A 26,174-nucleotide genomic window follows, 5' to 3' on the forward strand; every position below is an offset into this window, starting at 1 on the left:
GGTGTGTGTGTGTGTGTGTCCTACAGAGCCATCTCGTTGGACTATCAGCTGGTTGACTTGTCTGGTTGTATCTCTCTCCTACAGAGCCGTGTCGTTGGACAATCAGCTGGTTGTCTTGTCGGCCCGTGCGGTTGACGTGGGGCGGTACTACGTACAGGTGGTCAACGAGCTGACCGGACAGAACCACACCTCTCCCTCTGTCTACCTCAGCATGGCTGGTAAGAACCACACCTCTCCCTCTGTCTACCTCAGCATGGCGGGTAAGAACCACACCTCTCCCTCTGTCTACCTCAGCATGGCTGGTAAGAACCACACCTCTCCCTCTGTCTACCTCAGCATGGCAGGTAAGAACCACACCTCTCCCTCTGTCTACCTCAGCATGGCTGGTAAGAACCACACCTCTCCCTCTGTCTACCTCAGCATGGCGGGTAAGAACCACACCTCTCCCTCTGTCTACCTCAGCATGGCAGGTAAGAACCACACCTCTCCCTCTGTCTACCTCAGCATGGCTGGTAAGAACCACACCTCTCCCTCTGTCTACCTCAGCATGGCAGGTAAGAACCACACCTCTCCCTCTGTCTACCTCAGCATGGCTGGTAAGAACCACACCTCTCCCTCTGTCTACCTCAGCATGGCGGGTAAGAACCACACCTCTCCCTCTGTCTACCTCAGCATGGCTGGTAAGAACCACACCTCTCCCTCTGTCTACCTCAGCATGGCGGGTAAGAACCACACCTCTCCCTCTGTCTACCTCAGCATGGCAGGTAAGAACCACACCTCTCCCTCTGTCTACCTCAGCATGGCAGGTAAGAACCACACCTCTCCCTCTGTCTACCTCAGCATGGCAGGTAAGAACCACACCTCTCCCTCTGTCTACCTCAGCATGGCTGGTAAGAACCACACCTCTCCCTCTGTCTACCTCAGCATGGCAGGTAAGAACCACACCTCTCCCTCTGTCTACCTGTATATACACAGATACTCTATACCTCCACTATACTGTCCTCTATACCTCCACTATACTGTCCTCTATACCTCCACTATACTGTCCTCTATACCTCCACTATACTGTCCTCTATACCTCCACTATACTGTCCTCTATACCTCCACTATACTGTCCTCTATACCTCCACTATTCTGTCCTCTATACCTCCACTATACTGTCCTCTATACCTCCACTATACTGTCCTCTATACCTCCACTATTCTGTCCTCTATACCTCCACTATACTGTCTTCTATACCTCCACTATTCTGTCCTCTATACCTCCATTATACTGTCCTCTATACCTCCACTATTCTGTCCTCTATACCTCCACTATACTGTCCTCTATACCTCCACTATTCTGTCCTCTATACCTCCACTATACTGTCCTCTATACCTCCACTCTACTGTCCTCTATACCTCCACTATACTGTCCTCTATACCTCCACTATACTGTCCTCTATACCTCCACTATACTGTCCTCTATACCTCCACTATTTTGTCCTCTATACCTCCACTATACTGTCCTCTATACCTCCACTATTCTGTCCTCTATACCTCCACTATACTGTCCTCTATACCTCCACTATACTGTCCTCTATACCTCCACTCTACTGTCCTCTATACCTCCACTATACTGTCCTCTATACCTCCACTATACTGTCCTCTATACCTCCACTATACTGTCCTCTATACCTCCACTATACTGTCCTCTATACCTCCACTATTCTGTCCTCTTTACCTCCACTATACTGTCCTCTATACCTCCACTATACTGTCCTCTATACCTCCACTATACTGTCCTCTATACCTCCACTATACTGTCCTCTATACCTCCACTATACTGTCCTCTATACCTCCACTATACTGTCCTCTATACCTCCATTATACTGTCCTCTATACCTCCACTATACTGTCCTCTATACCTCCACTATACTGTCCTCTATACCTCCACTATACTGTCCTCTATACCTCCATTATACTGTCCTCTATACCTCCACTATACTGTCCTCTATACCTCCACTATACTGTCCTCTATACCTCCACTATACTGTCCTCTATACCTCCACTATACTGTCCTCTATACCTCCACTATACTGTCCTCTATACCTCCACTATTATGTCCTCTATACCTCCACTATACTGTCCTCTATACCTCCACTATACTGTCCTCTATACCTCCACTATACTGTCCTCTATACCTCCACTATACTGTCCTCTATACCTCCACTATACTGTCCTCTATACCTCCACTATACTGTCCTCTATACCTCCACTATACTGTCCTCTATACCTCCACTATACTGTCCTCTATACCTCCACTATACTGTCCTCTATACCTCCACTATACTGTCCTCTATACCTCCACTAGACTGTCCTCTATACCTCCACTATACTGTCCTCTATACCTCCACTATACTGTCCTCTATACCTCCACTATACTGTCCTCTATACCTCCACTATTTTGTCCTCTATACCTCCACTATACTGTCCTCTATACCTCCACTATTCTGTCCTCTATACCTCCACTATACTGTCCTCTATACCTCCACTATACTGTCCTCTATACCTCCACTCTACTGTCCTCTATACCTCCACTATACTGTCCTCTATACCTCCACTATACTGTCCTCTATACCTCCACTATACTGTCCTCTATACCTCCACTATACTGTCCTCTATACCTCCACTATTCTGTCCTCTTTACCTCCACTATACTGTCCTCTATACCTCCACTATACTGTCCTCTATACCTCCACTATACTGTCCTCTATACCTCCACTATACTGTCCTCTATACCTCCACTATACTGTCCTCTATACCTCCACTATACTGTCCTCTATACCTCCATTATACTGTCCTCTATACCTCCACTATACTGTCCTCTATACCTCCACTATACTGTCCTCTATACCTCCACTATACTGTCCTCTATACCTCCATTATACTGTCCTCTATACCTCCACTATACTGTCCTCTATACCTCCACTATACTGTCCTCTATACCTCCACTATACTGTCCTCTATACCTCCACTATACTGTCCTCTATACCTCCACTATACTGTCCTCTATACCTCCACTATTCTGTCCTCTATACCTCCACTATACTGTCCTCTATACCTCCACTATACTGTCCTCTATACCTCCACTATACTGTCCTCTATACCTCCACTATACTGTCCTCTATACCTCCACTATACTGTCCTCTATACCTCCATTATACTGTCCTCTATACCTCCACTATACTGTCCTCTATACCTCCACTATACTGTCCTCTATACCTCCACTATACTGTCCTCTATACCTCCATTATACTGTCCTCTATACCTCCACTATACTGTCCTCTATACCTCCACTATACTGTCCTCTATACCTCCACTATACTGTCCTCTATACCTCCACTATACTGTCCTCTATACCTCCACTATACTGTCCTCTATACCTCCACTATTCTGTCCTCTATACCTCCACTATACTGTCCTCTATACCTCCACTATACTGTCCTCTATACCTCCACTATACTGTCCTCTATACCTCCACTATACTGTCCTCTATACCTCCACTATACTGTCCTCTATACCTCCACTATACTGTCCTCTATACCTCCACTATACTGTCCTCTATACCTCCACTATACTGTCCTCTATACCTCCACTATACTGTCCTCTATACCTCCACTATACTGTCCTCTATACCTCCACTAAACTGTCCTCTATACCTCCACTATACTGTCCTCTATACCTCCACTATACTGTCCTCTATACCTCCACTATACTGTCCTCTATACCTCCACTATTTTGTCCTCTATACCTCCACTATACTGTCCTCTATACCTCCACTATTCTGTCCTCTATACCTCCACTATACTGTCCTCTATACCTCCACTATACTGTCCTCTATACCTCCACTCTACTGTCCTCTATACCTCCACTATACTGTCCTCTATACCTCCACTATACTGTCCTCTATACCTCCACTATACTGTCCTCTATACCTCCACTATACTGTCCTCTATACCTCCACTATTCTGTCCTCTTTACCTCCACTATACTGTCCTCTATACCTCCACTATACTGTCCTCTATACCTCCACTATACTGTCCTCTATACCTCCACTATACTGTCCTCTATACCTCCACTATTCTGTCCTCTTTACCTCCACTATACTGTCCTCTATACCTCCACTATACTGTCCTCTATACCTCCACTATACTGTCCTCTATACCTCCACTATACTGTCCTCTATACCTCCACTATACTGTCCTCTATACCTCCACTATACTGTCCTCTATACCTCCATTATACTGTCCTCTATACCTCCACTATACTGTCCTCTATACCTCCACTATACTGTCCTCTATACCTCCACTATACTGTCCTCTATACCTCCATTATACTGTCCTCTATACCTCCACTATACTGTCCTCTATACCTCCACTATACTGTCCTCTATACCTCCACTATACTGTCCTCTATACCTCCACTATACTGTCCTCTATACCTCCACTATACTGTCCTCTATACCTCCACTATTCTGTCCTCTATACCTCCACTATACTGTCCTCTATACCTCCACTATACTGTCCTCTATACCTCCACTATACTGTCCTCTATACCTCCACTATACTGTCCTCTATACCTCCACTATACTGTCCTCTATACCTCCACTATACTGTCCTCTATACCTCCACTATACTGTCCTCTATACCTCCACTATACTGTCCTCTATACCTCCACTATACTGTCCTCTATACCTCCACTATACTGTCCTCTATACCTCCACTAAACTGTCCTCTATACCTCCACTATACTGTCCTCTATACCTCCACTATACTGTCCTCTATACCTCCACTATACTGTCCTCTATACCTCCACTATACTGTCCTCTATACCTCCACTATACTGTCCTCTATACCTCCACTATACTGTCCTCTATACCTCCACTATACTGTCCTCTATACCTCCACTATACTGTCCTCTATACCTCCACTATTCTGTCCTCTATACCTCCACTATACTGTCCTCTATACCTCCACTATACTGTCCTCTATACCTCCACTATACTGTCCTCTATACCTCCACTATTCTGTCCTCTATACCTCCACTATACTGTCCTCTATACCTCCACTATACTGTCCTCTATACCTCCACTATTCTGTCCTCTATACCTCCACTATACTGTCCTCTATACCTCCACTATACTGTCCTCTATACCTCCACTATACTGTCCTCTATACCTCCACTATTCTGTCCTCTATACCTCCACTATACTGTCCTCTATACCTCCACTATTCTGTCCTCTATACCTCCACTATACTGTCCTCTATACCTCCACTATACTGTCCTCTATACCTCCACTATACTGTCCTCTATACCTCCACTATACTGTCCTCTATACCTCCACTATACTGTCCTCTATACCTCCACTATACTGTCCTCTATACCTCCACTATACTGTCCTCTATACCTCCACTATTCTGTCCTCTATACCTCCACTATACTGTCCTCTATACCTCCACTATACTGTCCTCTATACCTCCACTATACTGTCCTCTATACCTCCACTATACTGTCCTCTATACCTCCACTATTCTGTCCTCTATACCTCCACTATACTGTCCTCTATACCTCCACTATACTGTCCTCTATACCTCCACTATACTGTCCTCTATACCTCCACTATACTGTCCTCTATACCTCCACTATACTGTCCTCTATACCTCCACTATACTGTCCTCTATACCTCCACTATTCTGTCCTCTATACCTCCACTATTCTGTCCTCTATACCTCCACTATACTGTCCTCTATACCTCCACTATACTGTCCTCTATACCTCCACTATACTGTCCTCTATACCTCCATTATACTGTCCTCTATACCTCCACTATTCTGTCCTCTATACCTCCACTATACTGTCCTCTATACCTCCACTCTACTGTCCTCTATACCTCCACTATACTGTCCTCTATACCTCCACTCTACTGTCCTCTATACCTCCACTATACTGTCCTCTATACCTCCACTATACTGTCCTCTATACCTCCACTATACTGTCCTCTATACCTCCACTATACTATCCTCTATACCTCCACTCTACTGTCCTCTATACCTCCACTATACTGTCCTCTATACCTCCGCTATACTGTCCTCTATACCTCCACTATACTGTCCTCTATACCTCCACTATACTGTCCTCTATACCTCCACTATACTGTCCTCTATACCTCCACTATACTGTCCTCTATACCTCCACTATACTGTCCTCTATACCTCCACTATACTGTCCTCTATACCTCCACTATACTGTCCTCTATACCTCCACTATACTGTCCTCTATACCTCCACTATACTGTCCTCTATACCTCCACTATACTGTCCTCTATACCTCCACTATACTGTCCTCTATACCTCCACTATACTGTCCTCTATACCTCCACTATACTGTCCTCTATACCTCCACTATACTGTCCTCTATACCTCCACTATACTGTCCTCTATACCTCCACTATACTGTCCTCTATACCTCCACTATTCTGTCCTCTATACCTCCACTATACTGTCCTCTATACCTCCACTATACTGTCCTCTATACCTCCACTATACTGTCCTCTATACCTCCACTATACTGTCCTCTATACCTCCACTATACTGTCCTCTATACCTCCACTATACTGTCCTCTATACCTCCACTATACTGTCCTCTATACCTCCACTATTCTGTCCTCTATACCTCCACTATACTGTCCTCTATACCTCCACTATACTGTCCTCTATACCTCCACTATACTGTCCTCTATACCTCCACTATTCTGTCCTCTATACCTCCACTATACTGTCCTCTATACCTCCACTATACTGTCCTCTATACCTCCACTATTCTGTCCTCTATACCTCCACTATACTGTCCTCTATACCTCCACTATACTGTCCTCTATACCTCCACTATACTGTCCTCTATACCTCCACTATACTGTCCTCTATACCTCCACTATACTGTCCTCTATACCTCCACTATACTGTCCTCTATACCTCCACTATACTGTCCTCTATACCTCCACTATACTGTCCTCTATACCTCCACTATACTGTCCTCTATACCTCCACTATACTGTCCTCTATACCTCCACTATACTGTCCTCTATACCTCCACTATACTGTCCTCTATACCTCCACTATACTGTTCTCTATACCTCCACTATACTGTCCTCTATACCTCCACTATACTGTCCTCTATACCTCCACTATACTGTCCTCTATACCTCCACTATTCTGTCCTCTATACCTCCACTATACTGTCCTCTATACCTCCACTATACTGTCCTCTATACCTCCACTATACTGTCCTCTATACCTCCACTAAACTGTCCTCTATACCTCCACTATACTGTCCTCTATACCTCCACTATACTGTCCTCTATACCTCCACTATACTGTCCTCTATACCTCCACTATACTGTCCTCTATACCTCCACTATACTGTCCTCTATACCTCCACTATACTGTCCTCTATACCTCCACTATACTGTCCTCTATACCTCCACTATTCTGTCCTCTATACCTCCACTATACTGTCCTCTATACCTCCACTATACTGTCCTCTATACCTCCACTATACTGTCCTCTATACCTCCACTATTCTGTCCTCTATACCTCCACTATACTGTCCTCTATACCTCCACTATACTGTCCTCTATACCTCCACTATTCTGTCCTCTATACCTCCACTATACTGTCCTCTATACCTCCACTATACTGTCCTCTATACCTCCACTATACTGTCCTCTATACCTCCACTATTCTGTCCTCTATACCTCCACTATACTGTCCTCTATACCTCCACTATTCTGTCCTCTATACCTCCACTATACTGTCCTCTATACCTCCACTATACTGTCCTCTATACCTCCACTATACTGTCCTCTATACCTCCACTATACTGTCCTCTATACCTCCACTATACTGTCCTCTATACCTCCACTATACTGTCCTCTATACCTCCACTATACTGTCCTCTATACCTCCACTATTCTGTCCTCTATACCTCCACTATACTGTCCTCTATACCTCCACTATACTGTCCTCTATACCTCCACTATACTGTCCTCTATACCTCCACTATACTGTCCTCTATACCTCCACTATACTGTCCTCTATACCTCCACTATACTGTCCTCTATACCTCCACTATTCTGTCCTCTATACCTCCACTATTCTGTCCTCTATACCTCCACTATACTGTCCTCTATACCTCCACTATACTGTCCTCTATACCTCCACTATTCTGTCCTCTATACCTCCACTATACTGTCCTCTATACCTCCACTATACTGTCCTCTATACCTCCACTATACTGTCCTCTATACCTCCACTATTCTGTCCTCTATACCTCCACTATACTGTCCTCTATACCTCCACTATTCTGTCCTCTATACCTCCACTATACTGTCCTCTATACCTCCACTATACTGTCCTCTATACCTCCACTATACTGTCCTCTATACCTCCACTATACTGTCCTCTATACCTCCACTATACTGTCCTCTATACCTCCACTATACTGTCCTCTATACCTCCACTATACCGTCCTCTATACCTCCACTATACTGTCCTCTATACCTCCACTATACTGTCCTCTATACCTCCACTATACTGTCCTCTATACCTCCACTATACTGTCCTCTATACCTCCACTATACTGTCCTCTATACCTCCACTATACCGTCCTCTATACCTCCACTATACTGTCCTCTATACCTCCACTATACTGTCCTCTATACCTCCACTATACTGTCCTCTATACCTCCACTATACTGTCCTCTATACCTCCACTATTCTGTCCTCTATACCTCCACTATACTGTCTTCTATACCTCCACTATTCTGTCCTCTATACCTCCATTATACTGTCCTCTATACCTCCACTATTCTGTCCTCTATACCTCCACTATACTGTCCTCTATACCTCCACTATTCTGTCCTCTATACCTCCACTATACTGTCCTCTATACCTCCACTCTACTGTCCTCTATACCTCCACTATACTGTCCTCTATACCTCCACTATACTGTCCTCTATACCTCCACTATACTGTCCTCTATACCTCCACTATACTGTCCTCTATACCTCCACTATACTGTCCTCTATACCTCCACTATACTGTCCTCTATACCTCCACTATACTGTCCTCTATACCTCCACTATACTGTCCTCTATACCTCCACTATTCTGTCCTCTATACCTCCACTATACTGTCCTCTATACCTCCACTATACTGTCCTCTATACCTCCACTATACTGTCCTCTATACCTCCACTATACTGTCCTCTATACCTCCACTATACTGTCCTCTATACCTCCACTATACTGTCCTCTATACCTCCACTATACTGTCCTCTATACCTCCACTATACTGTCCTCTATACCTCCACTATACTGTCCTCTATACCTCCACTATACTGTCCTCTATACCTCCACTAAACTGTCCTCTATACCTCCACTATACTGTCCTCTATACCTCCACTATACTGTCCTCTATACCTCCACTATACTGTCCTCTATACCTCCACTATACTGTCCTCTATACCTCCACTATACTGTCCTCTATACCTCCACTATACTGTCCTCTATACCTCCACTATACTGTCCTCTATACCTCCACTATACTGTCCTCTATACCTCCACTATTCTGTCCTCTATACCTCCACTATACTGTCCTCTATACCTCCACTATTCTGTCCTCTATACCTCCACTATACTGTCCTCTATACCTCCACTATACTGTCCTCTATACCTCCACTATACTGTCCTCTATACCTCCACTATTCTGTCCTCTATACCTCCACTATACTGTCCTCTATACCTCCACTATACTGTCCTCTATACCTCCACTATTCTGTCCTCTATACCTCCACTATACTGTCCTCTATACCTCCACTATACTGTCCTCTATACCTCCACTATACTGTCCTCTATACCTCCACTATTCTGTCCTCTATACCTCCACTATACTGTCCTCTATACCTCCACTATTCTGTCCTCTATACCTCCACTATACTGTCCTCTATACCTCCACTATACTGTCCTCTATACCTCCACTATACTGTCCTCTATACCTCCACTATACTGTCCTCTATACCTCCACTATACTGTCCTCTATACCTCCACTATACTGTCCTCTATACCTCCACTATACTGTCCTCTATACCTCCACTATTCTGTCCTCTATACCTCCACTATACTGTCCTCTATACCTCCACTATACTGTCCTCTATACCTCCACTATACTGTCCTCTATACCTCCACTATACTGTCCTCTATACCTCCACTATACTGTCCTCTATACCTCCACTATACTGTCCTCTATACCTCCACTATTCTGTCCTCTATACCTCCACTATTCTGTCCTCTATACCTCCACTATACTGTCCTCTATACCTCCACTATACTGTCCTCTATACCTCCACTATACTGTCCTCTATACCTCCACTATACTGTCCTCTATACCTCCACTATACTGTCCTCTATACCTCCACTATTCTGTCCTCTATACCTCCACTATACTGTCCTCTATACCTCCACTATACTGTCCTCTATACCTCCACTATACTGTCCTCTATACCTCCACTATACTGTCCTCTATACCTCCACTATACTGTCCTCTATACCTCCACTATACTGTCCTCTATACCTCCACTATACTGTCCTCTATACCTCCACTATTCTGTCCTCTATACCTCCACTATACTGTCCTCTATACCTCCACTATACTGTCCTCTATACCTCCACTATACTGTCCTCTATACCTCCACTAAACTGTCCTCTATACCTCCACTATACTGTCCTCTATACCTCCACTATACTGTCCTCTATACCTCCACTATACTGTCCTCTATACCTCCACTATACTGTCCTCTATACCTCCACTATACTGTCCTCTATACCTCCACTATACTGTCCTCTATACCTCCACTATACTGTCCTCTATACCTCCACTATTCTGTCCTCTATACCTCCACTATACTGTCCTCTATACCTCCACTATACTGTCCTCTATACCTCCACTATACTGTCCTCTATACCTCCACTATTCTGTCCTCTATACCTCCACTATACTGTCCTCTATACCTCCACTATACTGTCCTCTATACCTCCACTATTCTGTCCTCTATACCTCCACTATACTGTCCTCTATACCTCCACTATACTGTCCTCTATACCTCCACTATACTGTCCTCTATACCTCCACTATACTGTCCTCTATACCTCCACTATACTGTCCTCTATACCTCCACTATACTGTCCTCTATACCTCCACTATACTGTCCTCTATACCTCCACTATACTGTCCTCTATACCTCCACTATACTGTCCTCTATACCTCCACTATACTGTCCTCTATACCTCCACTATACTGTCCTCTATACCTCCACTATACTGTCCTCTATACCTCCACTATACTGTCCTCTATACCTCCACTATACTGTCCTCTATACCTCCACTATACTGTCCTCTATACCTCCACTATACTGTCCTCTATACCTCCACTATACTGTCCTCTATACCTCCACTATTCTGTCCTCTATACCTCCACTATACTGTCCTCTATACCTCCACTATACTGTCCTCTATACCTCCACTATACTGTCCTCTATACCTCCACTAAACTGTCCTCTATACCTCCACTATACTGTCCTCTATACCTCCACTATACTGTCCTCTATACCTCCACTATACTGTCCTCTATACCTCCACTATACTGTCCTCTATACCTCCACTATACTGTCCTCTATACCTCCACTATACTGTCCTCTATACCTCCACTATACTGTCCTCTATACCTCCACTATACTGTCCTCTATACCTCCACTATTCTGTCCTCTATACCTCCACTATACTGTCCTCTATACCTCCACTATACTGTCCTCTATACCTCCACTATACTGTCCTCTATACCTCCACTATTCTGTCCTCTATACCTCCACTATACTGTCCTCTATACCTCCACTATACTGTCCTCTATACCTCCACTATTCTGTCCTCTATACCTCCACTATACTGTCCTCTATACCTCCACTATACTGTCCTCTATACCTCCACTATACTGTCCTCTATACCTCCACTATTCTGTCCTCTATACCTCCACTATACTGTCCTCTATACCTCCACTATTCTGTCCTCTATACCTCCACTATACTGTCCTCTATACCTCCACTATACTGTCCTCTATACCTCCACTATACTGTCCTCTATACCTCCACTATACTGTCCTCTATACCTCCACTATACTGTCCTCTATACCTCCACTATACTGTCCTCTATACCTCCACTATTCTGTCCTCTATACCTCCACTATACTGTCCTCTATACCTCCACTATACTGTCCTCTATACCTCCACTATACTGTCCTCTATACCTCCACTATACTGTCCTCTATACCTCCACTATACTGTCCTCTATACCTCCACTATACTGTCCTCTATACCTCCACTATTCTGTCCTCTATACCTCCACTATTCTGTCCTCTATACCTCCACTATACTGTCCTCTATACCTCCACTATACTGTCCTCTATACCTCCACTATTCTGTCCTCTATACCTCCACTATACTGTCCTCTATACCTCCACTATACTGTCCTCTATACCTCCACTATACTGTCCTCTATACCTCCACTATTCTGTCCTCTATACCTCCACTATACTGTCCTCTATACCTCCACTATTCTGTCCTCTATACCTCCACTATACTGTCCTCTATACCTCCACTATACTGTCCTCTATACCTCCACTATACTGTCCTCTATACCTCCACTATACTGTCCTCTATACCTCCACTATACTGTCCTCTATACCTCCACTATACTGTCCTCTATACCTCCACTATACCGTCCTCTATACCTCCACTATACTGTCCTCTATACCTCCACTATACTGTCCTCTATACCTCCACTATACTGTCCTCTATACCTCCACTATACTGTCCTCTATACCTCCACTATACTGTCCTCTATACCTCCACTATACCGTCCTCTATACCTCCACTATACTGTCCTCTATACCTCCACTATACTGTCCTCTATACCTCCACTATACTGTCCTCTATACCTCCACTATACTGTCCTCTATACCTCCACTATTCTGTCCTCTATACCTCCACTATACTGTCTTCTATACCTCCACTATTCTGTCCTCTATACCTCCATTATACTGTCCTCTATACCTCCACTATTCTGTCCTCTATACCTCCACTATACTGTCCTCTATACCTCCACTATTCTGTCCTCTATACCTCCACTATACTGTCCTCTATACCTCCACTCTACTGTCCTCTATACCTCCACTATACTGTCCTCTATACCTCCACTATACTGTCCTCTATACCTCCACTATACTGTCCTCTATACCTCCACTATACTGTCCTCTATACCTCCACTATACTGTCCTCTATACCTCCACTATACTGTCCTCTATACCTCCACTATACTGTCCTCTATACCTCCACTATACTGTCCTCTATACCTCCACTATTCTGTCCTCTATACCTCCACTATACTGTCCTCTATACCTCCACTATACTGTCCTCTATACCTCCACTATACTGTCCTCTATACCTCCACTATACTGTCCTCTATACCTCCACTATACTGTCCTCTATACCTCCACTATACTGTCCTCTATACCTCCACTATACTGTCCTCTATACCTCCACTATACTGTCCTCTATACCTCCACTATACTGTCCTCTATACCTCCACTATACTGTCCTCTATACCTCCACTAAACTGTCCTCTATACCTCCACTATACTGTCCTCTATACCTCCACTATACTGTCCTCTATACCTCCACTATACTGTCCTCTATACCTCCACTATACTGTCCTCTATACCTCCACTATACTGTCCTCTATACCTCCACTATACTGTCCTCTATACCTCCACTATACTGTCCTCTATACCTCCACTATACTGTCCTCTATACCTCCACTATTCTGTCCTCTATACCTCCACTATACTGTCCTCTATACCTCCACTATTCTGTCCTCTATACCTCCACTATACTGTCCTCTATACCTCCACTATACTGTCCTCTATACCTCCACTATACTGTCCTCTATACCTCCACTATTCTGTCCTCTATACCTCCACTATACTGTCCTCTATACCTCCACTATACTGTCCTCTATACCTCCACTATTCTGTCCTCTATACCTCCACTATACTGTCCTCTATACCTCCACTATACTGTCCTCTATACCTCCACTATACTGTCCTCTATACCTCCACTATTCTGTCCTCTATACCTCCACTATACTGTCCTCTATACCTCCACTATTCTGTCCTCTATACCTCCACTATACTGTCCTCTATACCTCCACTATACTGTCCTCTATACCTCCACTATACTGTCCTCTATACCTCCACTATACTGTCCTCTATACCTCCACTATACTGTCCTCTATACCTCCACTATACTGTCCTCTATACCTCCACTATACTGTCCTCTATACCTCCACTATTCTGTCCTCTATACCTCCACTATACTGTCCTCTATACCTCCACTATACTGTCCTCTATACCTCCACTATACTGTCCTCTATACCTCCACTATACTGTCCTCTATACCTCCACTATACTGTCCTCTATACCTCCACTATACTGTCCTCTATACCTCCACTATTCTGTCCTCTATACCTCCACTATTCTGTCCTCTATACCTCCACTATACTGTCCTCTATACCTCCACTATACTGTCCTCTATACCTCCACTATACTGTCCTCTATACCTCCACTATACTGTCCTCTATACCTCCACTATACTGTCCTCTATACCTCCACTATTCTGTCCTCTATACCTCCACTATACTGTCCTCTATACCTCCACTATACTGTCCTCTATACCTCCACTATACTGTCCTCTATACCTCCACTATACTGTCCTCTATACCTCCACTATACTGTCCTCTATACCTCCACTATACTGTCCTCTATACCTCCACTATACTGTCCTCTATACCTCCACTATACTGTCCTCTATACCTCCACTATACTGTCCTCTATACCTCCACTATACTGTCCTCTATACCTCCACTATACTGTCCTCTATACCTCCACTAAACTGTCCTCTATACCTCCACTATACTGTCCTCTATACCTCCACTATACTGTCCTCTATACCTCCACTATACTGTCCTCTATACCTCCACTATACTGTCCTCTATACCTCCACTATACTGTCCTCTATACCTCCACTATACTGTCCTCTATACCTCCACTATACTGTCCTCTATACCTCCACTATTCTGTCCTCTATACCTCCACTATACTGTCCTCTATACCTCCACTATACTGTCCTCTATACCTCCACTATACTGTCCTCTATACCTCCACTATTCTGTCCTCTATACCTCCACTATACTGTCCTCTATACCTCCACTATACTGTCCTCTATACCTCCACTATTCTGTCCTCTATACCTCCACTATACTGTCCTCTATACCTCCACTATACTGTCCTCTATACCTCCACTATACTGTCCTCTATACCTCCACTATTCTGTCCTCTATACCTCCACTATACTGTCCTCTATACCTCCACTATTCTGTCCTCTATACCTCCACTATACTGTCCTCTATACCTCCACTATACTGTCCTCTATACCTCCACTATACTGTCCTCTATACCTCCACTATACTGTCCTCTATACCTCCACTATACTGTCCTCTATACCTCCACTATACTGTCCTCTATACCTCCACTATACTGTCCTCTATACCTCCACTATTCTGTCCTCTATACCTCCACTATACTGTCCTCTATACCTCCACTATACTGTCCTCTATACCTCCACTATACTGTCCTCTATACCTCCACTATACTGTCCTCTATACCTCCACTATACTGTCCTCTATACCTCCACTATACTGTCCTCTATACCTCCACTATTCTGTCCTCTATACCTCCACTATTCTGTCCTCTATACCTCCACTATACTGTCCTCTATACCTCCACTATACTGTCCTCTATACCTCCACTATACTGTCCTCTATACCTCCACTATACTGTCCTCTATACCTCCACTATACTGTCCTCTATACCTCCACTATACTGTCCTCTATACCTCCACTATACTGTCCTCTATACCTCCACTATTCTGTCCTCTATACCTCCACTATACTGTCCTCTATACCTCCACTATACTGTCCTCTATACCTCCACTATACTGTCCTCTATACCTCCACTATACTGTCCTCTATACCTCCACTATACTGTCCTCTATACCTCCACTATACTGTCCTCTATACCTCCACTATACTGTCCTCTATACCTCCACTATACTGTCCTCTATACCTCCACTATACTGTCCTCTATACCTCCACTATACTGTCCTCTATACCTCCACTATACTGTCCTCTATACCTCCACTAAACTGTCCTCTATACCTCCACTATACTGTCCTCTATACCTCCACTATACTGTCCTCTATACCTCCACTATACTGTCCTCTATACCTCCACTATACTGTCCTCTATACCTCCACTATACTGTCCTCTATACCTCCACTATACTGTCCTCTATACCTCCACTATACTGTCCTCTATACCTCCACTATTCTGTCCTCTATACCTCCACTATACTGTCCTCTATACCTCCACTATACTGTCCTCTATACCTCCACTATACTGTCCTCTATACCTCCACTATTCTGTCCTCTATACCTCCACTATACTGTCCTCTATACCTCCACTATACTGTCCTCTATACCTCCACTATTCTGTCCTCTATACCTCCACTATACTGTCCTCTATACCTCCACTATACTGTCCTCTATACCTCCACTATACTGTCCTCTATACCTCCACTATTCTGTCCTCTATACCTCCACTATACTGTCCTCTATACCTCCACTATTCTGTCCTCTATACCTCCACTATACTGTCCTCTATACCTCCACTATACTGTCCTCTATACCTCCACTATACTGTCCTCTATACCTCCACTATACTGTCCTCTATACCTCCACTATACTGTCCTCTATACCTCCACTATACTGTCCTCTATACCTCCACTATACTGTCCTCTATACCTCCACTATTCTGTCCTCTATACCTCCACTATACTGTCCTCTATACCTCCACTATACTGTCCTCTATACCTCCACTATACTGTCCTCTATACCTCCACTATACTGTCCTCTATACCTCCACTATACTGTCCTCTATACCTCCACTATACTGTCCTCTATACCTCCACTATTCTGTCCTCTATACCTCCACTATTCTGTCCTCTATACCTCCACTATACTGTCCTCTATACCTCCACTATACTGTCCTCTATACCTCCACTATACTGTCCTCTATACCTCCACTATACTGTCCTCTATACCTCCACTATACTGTCCTCTATACCTCCACTATTCTGTCCTCTATACCTCCACTATACTGTCTTCTATACCTCCACTATTCTGTCCTCTATACCTCCATTATACTGTCCTCTATACCTCCACTATTCTGTCCTCTATACCTCCACTATACTGTCCTCTATACCTCCACTATTCTGTCCTCTATACCTCCACTATACTGTCCTCTATACCTCCACTCTACTGTCCTCTATACCTCCACTATACTGTCCTCTATACCTCCACTATACTGTCCTCTATACCTCCACTATACTGTCCTCTATACCTCCACTATACTGTCCTCTATACCTCCACTATACTGTCCTCTATACCTCCACTATTCTGTCCTCTATACCTCCACTATACTGTCCTCTATACCTCCACTATACTGTCCTCTATACCTCCACTATACTGTCCTCTATACCTCCACTATTCTGTCCTCTATACCTCCACTATACTGTCCTCTATACCTCCACTATACTGTCCTCTATACCTCCACTATTCTGTCCTCTATACCTCCACTATACTGTCCTCTATACCTCCACTATACTGTCCTCTATACCTCCACTATACTGTCCTCTATACCTCCACTATTCTGTCCTCTATACCTCCACTATACTGTCCTCTATACCTCCACTATTCTGTCCTCTATACCTCCACTATACTGTCCTCTATACCTCCACTATACTGTCCTCTATACCTCCACTATACTGTCCTCTATACCTCCACTATACTGTCCTCTATACCTCCACTATACTGTCCTCTATACCTCCACTATACTGTCCTCTATACCTCCACTATTCTGTCCTCTATACCTCCACTATTCTGTCCTCTATACCTCCACTATACTGTCCTCTATACCTCCACTATACTGTCCTCTATACCTCCACTATTCTGTCCTCTATACCTCCACTATACTGTCCTCTATACCTCCACTATACTGTCCTCTATACCTCCACTATACTGTCCTCTATACCTCCACTATACTGTCCTCTATACCTCCACTATACTGTCCTCTATACCTCCACTATTCTGTCCTCTATACCTCCACTATACTGTCTTCTATACCTCCACTATTCTGTCCTCTATACCTCCATTATACTGTCCTCTATACCTCCACTATTCTGTCCTCTATACCTCCACTATACTGTCCTCTATACCTCCACTATTCTGTCCTCTATACCTCCACTATACTGTCCTCTATACCTCCACTATACTGTCCTCTATACCTCCACTATACTGTCCTCTATACCTCCACTCTACTGTCCTCTATACCTCCACTATACTGTCCTCTATACCTCCACTATACTGTCCTCTATACCTCCACTATACTGTCCTCTATACCTCCACTATACTGTCCTCTATACCTCCACTATACTGTCCTCTATACCTCCACTATACTGTCCTCTATACCTCCACTATACTGTCCTCTATACCTCCACTATACTGTCCTCTATACCTCCACTATACTGTCCTCTATACCTCCACTATACTGTCCTCTATACCTCCACTATACTGTCCTCTATACCTCCACTATACTGTCCTCTATACCTCCACTATACTGTCCTCTATACCTCCACTATACTGTCCTCTATACCTCCACTATACTGTCCTCTATACCTCCACTATACTGTCCTCTATACCTCCACTATACTGTCCTCTATACCTCCACTATACTGTCCTCTATACCTCCACTATACTGTCCTCTATACCTCCACTATACTGTCCTCTATACCTCCACTATTCTGTCCTCTATACCTCCACTATACTGTCTTCTATACCTCCACTATTCTGTCCTCTATACCTCCATTATACTGTCCTCTATACCTCCACTATTCTGTCCTCTATACCTCCACTATACTGTCCTCTATACCTCCACTATTCTGTCCTCTATACCTCCACTATACTGTCCTCTATACCTCCACTCTACTGTCCTCTATACCTCCACTATACTGTCCTCTATACCTCCACTATACTGTCCTCTATACCTCCACTATACTGTCCTCTATACCTCCACTATACTGTCCTCTATACCTCCACTCTACTGTCCTCTATACCTCCACTATACTGTCCTCTATACCTCCACTATACTGTCCTCTATACCTCCACTATACTGTCCTCTATACCTCCACTATACTGTCCTCTATACCTCCACTATACTGTCCTCTATACCTCCACTATACTGTCCTCTATACCTCCACTATACTGTCCTCTATACCTCCACTATACTGTCCTCTATACCTCCACTATACTGTCCTCTATACCTCCACTATACTGTCCTCTATACCTCCACTATTCTGTCCTCTATACCTCCACTATACTCTCCTCTATACCTCCACTATTCTGTCCTCTATACCTCCACTATACTGTCCTCTATACCTCCACTATACTGTCCTCTATACCTCCACTATTCTGTCCTCTATACCTCCACTATACTGTCCTCTATACCTCCACTATACTGTCCTCTATACCTCCACTATACTGTCCTCTATACCTCCACTATTCTGTCCTCTATACCTCCACTATACTGTCCTCTATACCTCCACTATTCTGTCCTCTATACCTCCACTATACTGTCCTCTATACCTCCACTATACTGTCCTCTATACCTCCACTATACTGTCCTCTATACCTCCACTATACTGTCCTCTATACCTCCACTATACTGTCCTCTATACCTCCACTATACTGTCCTCTATACCTCCACTATACCGTCCTCTATACCTCCACTATTCTGTCCTCTATACCTCCACTATACTGTCCTCTATACCTCCACTATACTGTCCTCTATACCTCCACTATACTGTCCTCTATACCTCCACTATACTGTCCTCTATACCTCCACTATACTGTCCTCTATACCTCCACTATACTGTCCTCTATACCTCCACTATTCTGTCCTCTATACCTCCACTATACTGTCTTCTATACCTCCACTATTCTGTCCTCTATACCTCCATTATACTGTCCTCTATACCTCCACTATTCTGTCCTCTATACCTCCACTATACTGTCCTCTATACCTCCACTATTCTGTCCTCTATACCTCCACTATACTGTCCTCTATACCTCCACTCTACTGTCCTCTATACCTCCACTATACTGTCCTCTATACCTCCACTATACTGTCCTCTATACCTCCACTATACTGTCCTCTATACCTCCACTATACTGTCCTCTATACCTCCACTATACTGTCCTCTATACCTCCACTATTCTGTCCTCTATACCTCCACTATACTGTCCTCTATACCTCCACTATACTGTCCTCTATACCTCCACTATACTGTCCTCTATACCTCCACTATTCTGTCCTCTATACCTCCACTATACTGTCCTCTATACCTCCACTATACTGTCCTCTATACCTCCACTATTCTGTCCTCTATACCTCCACTATACTGTCCTCTATACCTCCACTATACTGTCCTCTATACCTCCACTATACTGTCCTCTATACCTCCACTATTCTGTCCTCTATACCTCCACTATACTGTCCTCTATACCTCCACTATTCTGTCCTCTATACCTCCACTATACTGTCCTCTATACCTCCACTATACTGTCCTCTATACCTCCACTATACTGTCCTCTATACCTCCACTATACTGTCCTCTATACCTCCACTATACTGTCCTCTATACCTCCACTATACTGTCCTCTATACCTCCACTATTCTGTCCTCTATACCTCCACTATTCTGTCCTCTATACCTCCACTATACTGTCCTCTATACCTCCACTATACTGTCCTCTATACCTCCACTATTCTGTCCTCTATACCTCCACTATACTGTCCTCTATACCTCCACTATACTGTCCTCTATACCTCCACTATACTGTCCTCTATACCTCCACTATACTGTCCTCTATACCTCCACTATACTGTCCTCTATACCTCCACTATTCTGTCCTCTATACCTCCACTATACTGTCTTCTATACCTCCACTATTCTGTCCTCTATACCTCCATTATACTGTCCTCTATACCTCCACTATTCTGTCCTCTATACCTCCACTATACTGTCCTCTATACCTCCACTATTCTGTCCTCTATACCTCCACTATACTGTCCTCTATACCTCCACTATACTGTCCTCTATACCTCCACTATACTGTCCTCTATACCTCCACTCTACTGTCCTCTATACCTCCACTATACTGTCCTCTATACCTCCACTCTACTGTCCTCTATACCTCCACTATACTGTCCTCTATACCTCCACTATACTGTCCTCTATACCTCCACTATACTGTCCTCTATACCTCCACTATACTGTCCTCTATACCTCCACTATACTGTCCTCTATACCTCCACTATACTGTCCTCTATACCTCCACTATACTGTCCTCTATACCTCCACTATACTGTCCTCTATACCTCCACTATACTGTCCTCTATACCTCCACTATACTGTCCTCTATACCTCCACTATACTGTCCTCTATACCTCCACTATACTGTCCTCTATACCTCCACTATACTGTCCTCTATACCTCCACTATTCTGTCCTCTATACCTCCACTATACTGTCTTCTATACCTCCACTATTCTGTCCTCTATACCTCCATTATACTGTCCTCTATACCTCCACTATTCTGTCCTCTATACCTCCACTATACTGTCCTCTATACCTCCACTATTCTGTCCTCTATACCTCCACTATACTGTCCTCTATACCTCCACTCTACTGTCCTCTATACCTCCACTATACTGTCCTCTATACCTCCACTATACTGTCCTCTATACCTCCACTATACTGTCCTCTATACCTCCACTATACTGTCCTCTATACCTCCACTCTACTGTCCTCTATACCTCCACTATACTGTCCTCTATACCTCCACTATACTGTCCTCTATACCTCCACTATACTGTCCTCTATACCTCCACTATACTGTCCTCTATACCTCCACTATACTGTCCTCTATACCTCCACTATACTGTCCTCTATACCTCCACTATACTGTCCTCTATACCTCCACTATACTGTCCTCTATACCTCCACTATACTGTCCTCTATACCTCCACTATACTGTCCTCTATACCTCCACTATTCTGTCCTCTATACCTCCACTATACTCTCCTCTATACCTCCACTATTCTGTCCTCTATACCTCCACTATACTGTCCTCTATACCTCCACTATACTGTCCTCTATACCTCCACTATACTGTCCTCTATACCTCCACTATACTGTCCTCTATACCTCCACTATACTGTCCTCTATACCTCCACTATACTGTCCTCTATACCTCCACTATACTGTCCTCTATACCTCCACTATTCTGTCCTCTATACCTCCACTATACTGTCCTCTATACCTCCACTATACTGTCCTCTATACCTCCACTATTCTGTCCTCTATACCTCCACTATACTGTCTTCTATACCTCCACTATTCTGTCCTCTATACCTCCATTATACTGTCCTCTATACCTCCACTATTCTGTCCTCTATACCTCCACTATACTGTCCTCTATACCTCCACTATTCTGTCCTCTATACCTCCACTATACTGTCCTCTATACCTCCACTCTACTGTCCTCTATACCTCCACTATACTGTCCTCTATACCTCCACTATACTGTCCTCTATACCTCCACTATACTGTCCTCTATACCTCCACTATTTTGTCCTCTATACCTCCACTATACTGTCCTCTATACCTCCACTATTCTGTCCTCTATACCTCCACTATACTGTCCTCTATACCTCCACTATACTGTCCTCTATACCTCCACTCTACTGTCCTCTATACCTCCACTATACTGTCCTCTATACCTCCACTATACTGTCCTCTATACCTCCACTATACTGTCCTCTATACCTCCACTATACTGTCCTCTATACCTCCACTATTCTGTCCTCTTTACCTCCACTATACTGTCCTCTATACCTCCACTATACTGTCCTCTATACCTCCACTATACTGTCCTCTATACCTCCACTATACTGTCCTCTATACCTCCACTATACTGTCCTCTATACCTCCACTATACTGTCCTCTATACCTCCATTATACTGTCCTCTATACCTCCACTATACTGTCCTCTATACCTCCACTATACTGTCCTCTATACCTCCACTATACTGTCCTCTATACCTCCATTATACTGTCCTCTATACCTCCACTATACTGTCCTCTATACCTCCACTATACTGTCCTCTATACCTCCACTATACTGTCCTCTATACCTCCACTATACTGTCCTCTATACCTCCACTATACTGTCCTCTATACCTCCACTATTCTGTCCTCTATACCTCCACTATACTGTCCTCTATACCTCCACTATACTGTCCTCTATACCTCCACTATACTGTCCTCTATACCTCCACTATACTGTCCTCTATACCTCCACTATACTGTCCTCTATACCTCCACTATACTGTCCTCTATACCTCCACTATACTGTCCTCTATACCTCCACTATACTGTCCTCTATACCTCCACTATACTGTCCTCTATACCTCCACTATACTGTCCTCTATACCTCCACTATACTGTCCTCTATACCTCCACTAAACTGTCCTCTATACCTCCACTATACTGTCCTCTATACCTCCACTATACTGTCCTCTATACCTCCACTATACTGTCCTCTATACCTCCACTATACTGTCCTCTATACCTCCACTATACTGTCCTCTATACCTCCACTATACTGTCCTCTATACCTCCACTATACTGTCCTCTATACCTCCACTATACTGTCCTCTATACCTCCACTATTCTGTCCTCTATACCTCCACTATACTGTCCTCTATACCTCCACTATACTGTCCTCTATACCTCCACTATACTGTCCTCTATACCTCCACTATTCTGTCCTCTATACCTCCACTATACTGTCCTCTATACCTCCACTATACTGTCCTCTATACCTCCACTATTCTGTCCTCTATACCTCCACTATACTGTCCTCTATACCTCCACTATACTGTCCTCTATACCTCCACTATACTGTCCTCTATACCTCCACTATTCTGTCCTCTATACCTCCACTATACTGTCCTCTATACCTCCACTATTCTGTCCTCTATACCTCCACTATACTGTCCTCTATACCTCCACTATACTGTCCTCTATACCTCCACTATACTGTCCTCTATACCTCCACTATACTGTCCTCTATACCTCCACTATACTGTCCTCTATACCTCCACTATACTGTCCTCTATACCTCCACTATACTGTCCTCTATACCTCCACTATTCTGTCCTCTATACCTCCACTATACTGTCCTCTATACCTCCACTATACTGTCCTCTATACCTCCACTATACTGTCCTCTATACCTCCACTATACTGTCCTCTATACCTCCACTATACTGTCCTCTATACCTCCACTATACTGTCCTCTATACCTCCACTATTCTGTCCTCTATACCTCCACTATTCTGTCCTCTATACCTCCACTATACTGTCCTCTATACCTCCACTATACTGTCCTCTATACCTCCACTATTCTGTCCTCTATACCTCCACTATACTGTCCTCTATACCTCCACTATACTGTCCTCTATACCTCCACTATACTGTCCTCTATACCTCCACTATTCTGTCCTCTATACCTCCACTATACTGTCCTCTATACCTCCACTATTCTGTCCTCTATACCTCCACTATACTGTCCTCTATACCTCCACTATACTGTCCTCTATACCTCCACTATACTGTCCTCTATACCTCCACTATACTGTCCTCTATACCTCCACTATACTGTCCTCTATACCTCCACTATACTGTCCTCTATACCTCCACTATACCGTCCTCTATACCTCCACTATTCTGTCCTCTATACCTCCACTATACTGTCCTCTATACCTCCACTATACTGTCCTCTATACCTCCACTATACTGTCCTCTATACCTCCACTATACTGTCCTCTATACCTCCACTATACTGTCCTCTATACCTCCACTATACTGTCCTCTATACCTCCACTATTCTGTCCTCTATACCTCCACTATACTGTCTTCTATACCTCCACTATTCTGTCCTCTATACCTCCATTATACTGTCCTCTATACCTCCACTATTCTGTCCTCTATACCTCCACTATACTGTCCTCTATACCTCCACTATTCTGTCCTCTATACCTCCACTATACTGTCCTCTATACCTCCACTCTACTGTCCTCTATACCTCCACTATACTGTCCTCTATACCTCCACTATACTGTCCTCTATACCTCCACTATACTGTCCTCTATACCTCCACTATACTGTCCTCTATACCTCCACTATACTGTCCTCTATACCTCCACTATTCTGTCCTCTATACCTCCACTATACTGTCCTCTATACCTCCACTATACTGTCCTCTATACCTCCACTATACTGTCCTCTATACCTCCACTATTCTGTCCTCTATACCTCCACTATACTGTCCTCTATACCTCCACTATACTGTCCTCTATACCTCCACTATTCTGTCCTCTATACCTCCACTATACTGTCCTCTATACCTCCACTATACTGTCCTCTATACCTCCACTATACTGTCCTCTATACCTCCACTATTCTGTCCTCTATACCTCCACTATACTGTCCTCTATACCTCCACTATTCTGTCCTCTATACCTCCACTATACTGTCCTCTATACCTCCACTATACTGTCCTCTATACCTCCACTATACTGTCCTCTATACCTCCACTATACTGTCCTCTATACCTCCACTATACTGTCCTCTATACCTCCACTATACTGTCCTCTATACCTCCACTATACTGTCCTCTATACCTCCACTATTCTGTCCTCTATACCTCCACTATACTGTCCTCTATACCTC

The 26,174-nt window shown here is 43.9% G+C and overlaps 1 protein-coding gene across 1 annotated transcript in view; it reads left to right on the forward strand.

The window, feature by feature from the left end:
- The window catches only part of LOC139547594 (protein sidekick-1-like), a 458,168-nt gene that overhangs the window by 244,112 nt on the left and 187,882 nt on the right, over positions 1-26,174 (forward strand). The window contains exon 5 of the mRNA XM_071356530.1: positions 85-218. Coding sequence (XP_071212631.1) covers positions 85-218 — 134 coding nt within the window. The remainder of the gene's footprint in view (positions 1-84; positions 219-26,174) is intronic.

This window comes from Salvelinus alpinus, chromosome 2, assembly GCF_045679555.1.
Source record: "Salvelinus alpinus chromosome 2, SLU_Salpinus.1, whole genome shotgun sequence".
NCBI classification, from domain to species: domain Eukaryota; kingdom Metazoa; phylum Chordata; class Actinopteri; order Salmoniformes; family Salmonidae; genus Salvelinus; species Salvelinus alpinus.